Below are 10,845 nucleotides of genomic sequence, written 5' to 3'. Positions count from 1 at the left end.
CAATTTTCCATTTACCAAACATTACATTTCTTAGCATTTTCCCACTCAAATTTCATGAATATCCTGAACCATGTTAAATGTGAAATCTGAAAGCCTGTGTGACGGATATGCTTGCTGTTCATGTTAAGGCAGCTATGCTAGCATGCCGAGGAAGCTGTGATGCAGGGGTCTCTCTGCCTGTCTCAAAATCTTGCTCCTGATTTAGAAGATGATCCGACAATGAGGTGCTCATCTCAGCAATGCAACAGGTTTCACTGGTGAGTATGGGTTGCAGATTGTTCAACAATTTGGAAGTCTTCTTAATATTGAGACCAATTTGACATTTTCGGAGATGCTAATTTCTAAGGAAAATGCAAGAAAAGGGAAGCAGGATTTTTGATCACTTTTGACAATGATATGTACGCATGCTCATTTATTTGTTACGTCTTCTCTTTAATGCGTTTCAGTGGTACATACAGGTTTTTAGTCCAAAATGCACATGTAGTGGTGATGGTCTATCTGCTGTTAGAGAGTAGCGCTGGATGGTCTTATGCACTTAACATGTCTACGCTGAACTGTGATTGTCACATAGGCAATTCAAAACTTTTCATGTTGAGAAGTTATCACTTCTAGGTGGCAAAAGCCAACATTCAAATGTCTGATCATTTGGTGGGTACTGATCTCCATTCACCTCTCGATTTAGACTTCGGTTGGTGGTGGCCCATTGCCCAATGTGTTTTTAAAGCTCCCTTGGTATGTGGTTGCCCTAAAGGTGAATGATGGGCCACGCAATGACCCATCCATGTGACTGCCCTCTAACTTGTCCTTGCACCCGAAGAAGAGTAGGAAGCCAGTCCTGTAGTTCCGGTTCATCCAGCCATAGAGCAAAGGGTTGACGAATGTGGAGCACATGGCAACAACGTGGAAGATGGAGTACAGGAGCTTGTACTCCTGAAAGATCAAGACCAAGTCCAGGTCGATTGCCAGCTGGAAGATGTGGAAGGGGAGCCAGCAGACAGCAAAGACGACCACCACCATCACCAGCATTTTGGTGGTTTTTCTTCTCCGCTGCTGATTGTCACTTCTAGCAGTGGGGCTGATGTGGCTCTTCAGCTTGAACCAAATGCGGATGTAGGCATAACTAATGATGGCAAGGGGGAGGACATACTGGAGAAGGAGCATGGACAGGCTGTAGATGGTGGCATCTCTGCTGTTGCCCGAGGGCCACTTCTCAGAGCAGACCGCCATCTTCAGGTTGATGGACGGGATATCTTCATGCCTGTATTCCCTAAATATGGCTAAAGGTGCAGCAAGCACAGCTGAGGACAGCCATGTGGCAGCAATGACGATGAAGCTGAACTTCTTTGAGATCCTGCTGTCCAAGTGGAAGACGATGCATCTGTATCTGTCCACTGCAATAACTGTGAGGGTCAAGGTGGACACATGGACACTTAGCGCTTGGGCATAAGGGAATAGGTGGCACAAAACAGATCCAAATTTCCATTCATCCAGCAGAGTGTAGACCAGTGTGAAGGGCAGGCACAGACTGTCCACCATCAAGTCTGCCACTGCCAGGTTGGCTATGAAGTAGTTGGTGACAGTCCTCATGCTCCGATGCTTCACTATGATGTAGATCACCAGAGAGTTCCCGATGAGCCCCAGCATGATGATCAGGCAGTAGGCTGCTATCAGTGTGATCTGAACCCCCAAAGTCTTGGTGCTGTCCATCATAATAGCGCCAGATCCGTAGTGAGGAAAGCCGGGGGTATGCCAGACACATGGGATCTTCTCATTACTCACAATCTCTTCCCCTACATGGGTTTGGTTGGCTGGCTTCAGGCTCCCCATGTTGCGCAGAACCTTCGATGCAGGGTCGCTGCAATCACCAGTGCTCAAACTGGAAAGTAAAAATAATGACAGCTTTAGAAAGACAAAACTCCTGCAGCTTCATTCTCAAGAAGATGGCACAGTTTGCAAAAACACAAGCTCAGCGCAGAGGATCTTACTTTGCACAAACAGCTGCTAATACATTATTGATTTTCGAATGGTAAAAGGACTTATTTTATGGCCCTTCCTCCAAGTCACTGGTTTTTCACCCTCTCGATTTTTTGTAAACAAATTTTATTCAGTTTTGCATTTATCACAGACATGACAATTTCAATTTCTTGTGCGTTATACATTCCCGTTAACAACATTGCGCCATTGTGAGGATATAACATGTCCTATTCCTGTTCCGATCTAAGCCGTCCACGTCTACTTCTCCGGCTTCAACACCTTATTGTCCACTAAGTATATTATTCATATCTGTTCTAGACTTTGCCTCTATCCTGGAGGGCAGTGGCACACTGCTCTAGGATTATGTGCACTCGAACTCCGGGTTTTTCACCCTCTCCATGACACAGCCCACAGATGGTCTGTAAACTCTAGACTTTTCCCAGTCCATAGGCTATTTCTCAACTTCAGCTGCACCCGCCCCTCATGACTCCTCCGTTGACCACCCCTGTGACACAGCCCAGTGCCTTCTATCGCCCCCGCCCCATGACATGGCTCTTTCCTTGAATTAGCTCCAAGATCCGAGTACACAGGCCCTGCCCTCCAGCTCCCCCTTGGATTCCATGTCGTGCCTTTGTTCCCCCCCTTTGCTGCCCCACTTCCTCAGCCATTGGACTGAAGGCAGGTCCTGGAATGAGCAGTGTCCCTTGAAAAATTGATATTTTTTACCCAGTTTCCAAAGGGCATTTGCACAGGTTTCTAGGCAAGACTGCCTTGATTACCATGCCCCTCTGGCACTCAATGGTTGTGAGTGGAAATAGCGATGGACAGGCTGCCCTGTGTTGGGTGGCCCATTGGACATCATCTCAGCTGGCGCTGTGTTTGCCAAATAGGTGTTTCAATCACAATGGCAGCGCTAAAGATGGCCCTGCCAGTGGGAGCCCTAAATTCAACTGCCCTCAAAATAGAGCAGCAGAATGCAGGGGATGGTGGATTGGGCATCACCTTTTCTGCCAGATGTAGCTTTAGCTTCTTGATACGCCGGCTTTGTCTCCAGTAATTTTGAAAAGTTCACATTATGCTTGTTACGCGAAATTCCCTAAATTATCCTATTACTCGACCTGGTATGAACGGACAAAATGCACGTTGCTGTTGTTCACGGCACTTGTGAATATACTTATTTACCTTTCATATTTTTTTTTATTTCCCAATAGTACCTAAAAAGAATCCTAACATTCTTCTTGGTTTAGAAGTACATACCCCTGTAGTACCCTTAGAACACCACAGTGGACTGCTGCACTCCAGTGGGACCTTCATACACCCTAGAATCCAACCCCTGTCCACCCCAACCATGTAAAACAGGTTATAATTGCTGGACAATGGAAGAGGCTCTGCTGAATCGACAACAGCAGGTGGGGGAGCCTGTAGGCGTCTGCAAACTATGGAATAGGGCCCTAAAGGCATGTTATCTAATATATTTTACATGAATATGGATGGAGACTTGGGCTATTCGGTCTTGTTTATTTTTGAACAGCTACACTGGGCATCAATTATCTCGTGGTAAACAGGTACCTCAGCTAGTCTGAGTCTTCAATACCGTCGACAGTGAGCTAGGCCTTGAAGTTTTGCCAGGCTACCCTGTGGAGTCAAGAGGACACAAGTATCCAGCCAACATTCCAGTCAGTAATCCCAACATTGATTCTGATGGTAAGACAGTGTAACACAACAATAACAACGGAAGGTAATTAAGTATGTAACATGCTCCGGATTGAAAATCAAAAGACAGGAAATACTTTAGATTTAGTTTACTAACAGTGTCACAATAGTTGAATAAATAGAAAAGCTATGCACTAATCAGTACTCAACAATTGAAAGAAAAAAATCTTGCGTGATAAGTAATAATGGGAATTCATACCTCCACACCCTTCTATGAGATTGGCTACTCTTTCAGCTTCATCGTCAGCCATTTGTGGAATCTGACTACTTAGTCCATCCAACCCTACTTGTACAACCTGAGCATCATTTACAGTTAGGATGTTGCAGCAGGATGGAATGAGATTTTGTTGGATGAGATAGGCAACCATGCTTGAAATATTGTAAGCTGATCAAGAAGGAGGGACTGGATTTCCTGTCCCTCAGAGTCTGTTCAGAGCTACTAACTCACTAACACATCCCTGAATAAAGGTGGCTGAAAACACACTCACTGAATTCATGACACAGAGGGCACCAACATTTGCCCGGTCTAGCACAATGGAAATAGCTCTCCAGTATAGATCACTTTTGGATATTTAGACATAGATGTTTAGGATATATGCTCATGCCATTGAGGCAACCTTAATTCGGATTAACCTTCAGAGTTGATTTGGGAATCATCAGAAGGTAATAACATAACAATAGAAAAGTCAGGTTTATGAGGTTAGGTGGCTATCAATCGACTGGGTAATGACTATCCCCCCCCCCCTTTTGAGGCTAGTGCTAAATATGATCTCCACCCTTGCTTTATCTTCAGAGGAGTCCTGTGTGGACAAGAATGCGTGCACTGAGAGAATTGGGAGACGCTTTACTGAGGGTCCTTGACTGACACGGTCTGTGCATAATGAAGAACGCGTTCACTTGTGCTATTGGCATCTGCATTACCCTTTCAAGAGAGGGGACAGGCTGCAATTTCTGTGAGCTGTAGATGGGGTTGATTTGAACTCTTGTGGGGTTTCTTACCATGATCCCAGAGTTGAGTAAGTGAAGCTTACCTCTGTGGTGTAAATGAGAGGGCGGCACAGCGATGGCCACCAGGCCCCTCAAGGGAGCCTGAACGCTGTGTGTACTGTGGCTATCTGTAGAGTGTGGGCACACAGCCCCCAAATAAAGAAAGGGATTCCTTCTTAGGCAGTTTGGGTTCTGACAGACGCCGCTGGGACTGGACGGAGGCTCTGATTTCGGGCAGTCACCGGAGATCACCAGCCAGAAGGGCTCCTTTTCATCGCAAGATTACTGCACTGTTTTTGCACTAACCAAGGTCCTTTTTCCCTCTTCTCAAACTTTTGTATATGTACACATGAGTTACATGGTTTTAACACTTTGTTATGGTTTTTAGTAATCAAACAATAAAACTACCGAGGTCGCCGAAGCTCCATTTATGGGTCTCACTCCAGCAACAGACATGGCCGCACAGCTGGCATGGCGTCTGGCACATCAACTGCAGAAGGTGAGCATCTGTCAATAGGTCAGAGGTTATCATTCACTAGTACCCTGCAGGCCTTTGCTGCTGGGCAGCCTCTGCCTGCTAGCGATGGATATCATTGCAGAGATGGTCCCTGAAAGGGTCCTTACCTGGCCGTGCATGGTTTTATACTCATTTGAGCGGGGAACGCTTCAATCAATTGAAAAAATGTCATACTCGAAAACAGCAATATTGATTCCTCTTGTTTAAGCTCCCTCCGTTTTATTACAACAGAATCTATACATTATCCTCTTTCTTTTCGGCGTGTAATGTGATTAACAATAACAACCTGTCGCCAGAGATCTGCCTTTGCATCTTCCTTACTCACGCAAATGCTCACGTCACAAATGGCGATAATACAGCAACATTGTGCGTTCTCTTTTGCATTTCTGACCCCAGTCCTGGCCTCCCCGTACTCTGGAAGGTCTGAACTAGAAATGTCACGAGTTTCCCAGTTGTCATTTCTGTTAAACTTATTCCTACCCCTCGGTATTTGTATCTAATGTCATGTGACAAAGAGAGAGACGTGGGGTATTCTGTCTGATGTGTTTTATTGGGCTGAATTTATAAAGCGCTTCACATCTCAGTCCATCACCACTTGGCGCTAATAGCTGTGTGATGTATTAGCAAAGTGTGTGTGGGGGGGAGGGGATTTCGGTGCAGGAACGCCTCCTAAAAGTGGCTGAGTGAAATCTACAAGATTTCACTCAGTCACTTTTAAGCCCATGCTGCGTCAAAATCGTGCGCCTGCTTGAAGCAGGTGTAAGGATTGAGGCAGTATTTAAAAGATATGGCACCCCCGGAGCCTTGCTGGAGCTGTGTTGTGCTTGCGACGCAACTCCAACAATGCGCCACCTTTACGGCACAGATGCATCTGTCCGTTTCCGCCACCATGGATGCGCCACATTTATGCAGCGCACCCATGGTGGCGGAGCCCTGACGCACAATAACTGGCGCATCCCTGCTGATATGCAGGGATGCGCCAGTTATTGTAAATCTGCCCTAGTGTGTTTTACGGGCATAATCCTGGGTCCTAGCATGTTCCACGTCTCTGTCCTATGCTCCAGTCACAGATTTGAAGCATTACAGTCCCAAAGTTCAAGTTTGTGTTTCTTCAGCTGACGCCCGTGTGCCGGTCCCTTTCGCCCAGTATCCTTGTCGCCCTCACTCTGTTGCTGCTTTGCGTCCAGTGTCCCTTTCCATCTCACCGTGTTCACGTCTCCCTGTCCTAATGCTAACGTTTGTGTCCTCCTTTCTCAATGTCAAAGCCTGCGTCTCCCATTGTTCATGGCCATCGCTCTTTCTGTCTTAATTGCCTTGTATTCCTGATCTATTGACCATTTACTCAGTACAGTGGTGGTGAGAAAACCAGAAAGAATGAGAAGGAGGCGTTGTACCGGCTGAAGAAAGGAATACGAGGTGGAATTGCTTCATGCCTCACTGGAGGGTTGTTTTGCAACCCTGGGGTCTTCAATTTTTTTTGATTTGAGCCCCCCATAGGCAAAATATTTTTAAGTTGGGCCCCCTCCAAAACTTAGGGGCATATCAACAAGGGCCTTATCTCTGCTTTTTTGGCTTTCAAAGCCAAAAAAGCGGAGATAAAACTATTGCCCTATTTACAAGTGGGTGCTAACATGCATTAGCGCATGTTAGCACCCGTTTTCCCGATGCCTCGCTTTGCATCTCTAATGAGATGCCGAGTGGGCATCACTGGGCAGTACTGCTTGTAAATTATCGCTGATTTGCACATCGCGATATTTACAAGGAGGCCCACACATTTTAGCAGACATTAGTTTTCGGCAAAAACCGCGGTTTTCGCCAAAAACTAATGAGAGAGCGCAAACTGACTTAAATGTATGAGTACATCACACTTACCTGTAGTAAGCACAAATCATGAGGAGAAATGCCATGAGTGCTAATAGTATCTGTAATTATATTCTGAATGTATAGCTAATGTAGAGATTTAAGTAGAAGTGGAACTAATACAGAAATGTGTGACATTATATGATTTTAGTAGATGTGATTATTTCTGAATCCATGTCGTGTAGCTGTTAAAATGTAAGATGGTATGTGGTTAAACGCAGAATGTGGTAGGCCTCAGGGCCAGAGCTAAAAGGGAAGGTGTTTCTTTTCACGACACAGATTGTATTAATGTTTTGGTCATTGCATTAAATAGGCCATGATTTATAGAGATGTTTACTGTTTACTGAATAATAGAATAAGAATATTAACATGCTTTAATTAATGAAGAAGTTGAATGCTATAATCATGATGAGAAATATTGTAGGCCTGAATTATTTTAACATTGATTTACACGTACATGTCTGGGCTGAGAAATGTTGCAAGCCTTTTTGGAAGTCTATGAGAGTTGGGTTCTTGGCTGCAGATATCTGTCTGCAAAGGAAAAGGGGGGATCCAATTATAAATGAATGAATAGAGGTCTGTTCAGTAGACGGCCCAGACATGGAGGAGGGTTCCGGAATGTTTAAGGGGTATCAGCGGGCCGGAGAAGAGTCTGAGAAGCAAGGTCAACTCTAACGTATGAGGCCCAATACAAAGCATCATGGAAAAAGCCAGAAGCTACACCACGTGAGGGGCGTCTCGCAAGGGGCGTCTCAAATGTTGTTGACTGTTTTGTATTAGGGACAGCACCCCTGGGTGGAGTTAGAGCAGATGCCTGAGGACCCTTTAGAGAGCTGATGGGTAGGCAGAGAGGGGTCATGACTGGAGAACTATAGGTTTTCACCAAGAGACTTAGAGTGAGTGACTTCCCTTGGGGGTCATTCACTGCTGACACCTTCGTTAGGTTGGGATTTGGTTAAGTAGGGATACCATCTAGAGCAGGGTAGGGACAACCTAACCTGTGCGTTTTCTTCCAACTTAAATGAAGGAGAGATATGCGTCAATGCTGATAGCTTTATTATTCTTAGAACTTGTGTTAGTGATTTCCGTTGCTCGTCTGAGGGCTTTCCGAGAGCACATGTATGTAATTGGACCTGTGTATCTCGTGAATCTCATTCTGAGATGTCTGTATTTGCAGCTTATCATATCTTTACAATAAACTTTTGAAAGCTAGAAGTTGTTTGTGATCTTTGGGAGCCGAGTCCTTTATTGGGTGAACTAGCTTGAAGATAGGGGCACTGTATTCCTCCAAGACAGGCAACAAAGGTTCAGTCGACCAGATCGAGGTTTGGATCAATAGATATAAGGTATCGATCAAAATCTCGCCCTTCCAGTTGGTAGCTATAGAGGATGGTTGCCTTCTTGAGGACGGTGACCTAGGCCAGGTTAGCTTACCCCAAGGCCCCTAGAGATCGATGATCGGAAGAACAGCCCGCCGAAGAAGATCCGGATGACGTGAGACAGAAAGAGCAGCAGTATCGGTCGAGAGTGAGTATAAAGGGTTATGCGTGTTAGATTGCGGTGTTTTGTATTGTATCTATGTTGTAATGTCTGGCGGAGTTGAATGTCTGTAGAGTGACTGTGGAACAGGTTGTGAGCGCGCGCAACCGGTGGAAATCTTAAGTTCAAGGAGAGCTTAAGTGGTTCGGGTGTATCGGACACCCAGAGTAATTGTCAACTAGTGTGAAGGGGGTCATGAGGTACCATTGATCACCCGAAAGACCGAGATAGGGGGACCGTAAGAGTGAGTGCGTGAGTAACGGACGCTGGTCGGAAGTTACTGTGTGTGTAAGCAACCTATCAGAGAGACGATAGACATTTCGTCAGTTGTGTTGACAATTACATATAGACTGTGGACGTACAGTCGAGAGAAGTGACCGCTTGGTCGGAAGTAGTCATTTTTCGGTGTATGAATGGGACGCATGCATAACCGGGAGACGAGTTGAGAAAGGAGGGGTGCTGCTGCGAAGTGGAGAAAAGTGACGTCAGGTGGTGTCGCGCAGTGATTGGCTGACCGAAGAAAGACCGCGCCGCGATAGGCCAGCTAGAAAAGACGTCAGAAAGGGTCGCGACGTGATTGGCCGACCGGAGAAAGACCGCGCTGCGATAGGCCAAGCTAGCAAAGCCGCGACAGGATTGGTGGATTGTCATCAGGAAGTAAACAGAGTAGCGAGGCTGGATATTGTGCGCATAATTATGAAGTGTTTTAAATGGCTGAGAGCGGTGTTTAAAAAGGAGAAGCGGGGATCGTATGAAGGGGAAGAAGCCCCGCCGGAGGGTACGCCAGCTCGTTATATGGCAGTGAATGTTGGGCTGCATACGATCCTTTGGATATCAGAGTGGAGTAAGATTACTGAAGGAAATGAGGAACTGACGTTCCCGAAGTACGGGACGTTCAGATTAGAGGTGTTACATCGATTAAAATCAGTCATGACTTCAATGAGACCCTTGCCTAGACCGACCCAGTTTGAAGCTCTTGAAGCCTGGATTAGAGCAGCGCATGAAAAGAATATGAACAGACGACAAGAAAGGGTGAAACGATCGGTAAGGGCAGTGCAGGATGCCAGGTGGGATGCGGATGCTAAAAGATGGAGAGTGCATAACCTGGAAGTAAATAAACTGTACCCAGTGTTAGAGGTGCCCGTGAATAAAAGCCCCATAGAAGAAGATGATGAGAGCGAAACAGAGGACAGCCTGATAAACAGATTACTGACAGACAGGCCACCCCCGTATAATAGAGCAGGGGGAGAGGTCGAGCATACAGAAGGAGAAAAGGGGGGCAATGCAGGAGAGCATAGACCGCTTCCCAGTTCAGAGTGGGATCCTGAGGCAAAGAAAGAGCTGTCCCAGCCTAGTCAGGTGCAACAGGTAGTCGGGAGGTTTGTGGTACAAAGAGCGCCGGAAACGGAAAGCGCCACATCCTACGCATTACCAGATGCACTACAGGTACCTGTTACCATAGGTCCTATAATATCGATATATGACCAAGAGAGAGCAAGAGGGGAAGAACGGGTACGGAAGGACAGAGAAAGAGCAGAGAAGGCAAGAAGGAACGATACGATCAATTCCCCAAGTCAGATGCCGATACCGAGAGAGTGGAGCACCCCGATGCACACAGCAGGGGACCCAGGAGGAGATCCTGGGGGCCCTAAATGGCCAATGGATCTGAGGGGATCTGGACGAAAATCCTTTCAAGAGCTAAATGAGTACATGAAGCAGTGGGATGAGGCAGTGAAGGCTCAAAAGAGCATCATAGCTGCGGAAGCTGAAAGGGAAAGTCAGGACAGCCGAGCTCGGACTCACTGCGGGGCTGGGGAGAGCAGCCCGGAGTGGGACTGTGGAGAGAGTAGGGGAGTCACCCATTGGGCCCGGAGAGGAGATAGAACAGACCTGGAAAACGGGGGCCCTGGGAGTGGAGGGGTGGCGCGCCCAATACTCAGTGAAGGGGAGAGGAGAGCGCAAGAGTACAGAAACAGCTTTAAGTGTACACACTGTGTGCCCGGCACCAGAGAACTGAATGGGAGTTGTGAGAGGTCGCGCCATAGTCCCTGTGATGACGGAAATGAGCGCAGCCCAGGGAATATGGGGAACCAGGAAGGATCGTATCAGATACTGAGCGATACTAGGCAAAGAGAGAGTAGAGATCAGAGGGAAAATAACAGAGAGGTGTGCGGTGAGAGGAGAGAAGCAGGAGAGAGTGGGGGTAACAGGCCCGTGTTCCATCACCTTCCAAGATCGGATGGCCGAGCATGGGA

The 10,845-nt window shown here is 46.7% G+C and overlaps 1 protein-coding gene across 1 annotated transcript; it reads right to left on the bottom strand.

Annotated features, from left to right (window-relative positions):
* Positions 1-411: 411 nt before the first annotated feature.
* On the bottom strand, positions 412-1,873 carry LOC144767164 (neuropeptide Y receptor type 2-like). The gene has a single exon (XM_078650740.1). It carries the CDS (start codon positions 1,825-1,827, stop codon positions 679-681), a length of 1,149 nt encoding a protein of 382 aa, XP_078506866.1. The 5' UTR covers positions 1,828-1,873; the 3' UTR covers positions 412-678.
* Between the last annotated feature and the right edge of the window lie 8,972 nt (positions 1,874-10,845).

The sequence above is a fragment of the Lissotriton helveticus genome, chromosome 7, assembly GCF_964261635.1.
Source record: "Lissotriton helveticus chromosome 7, aLisHel1.1, whole genome shotgun sequence".
Classification (NCBI taxonomy): Eukaryota; Metazoa; Chordata; class Amphibia; order Caudata; family Salamandridae; genus Lissotriton; species Lissotriton helveticus.
Note: the sequence above shows the minus strand (reverse complement) of the source record. Positions and strands in the feature narration are given on the sequence as shown.

What these genes read in the sequence shown, in the direction of transcription:
- LOC144767164 (XM_078650740.1), bottom strand. Translation starts at nt 1,827, where the DNA reads ATGGGGAGCCTGAAGCCAGCCAACCAAACCCATGTAGGGGAAGAGATT.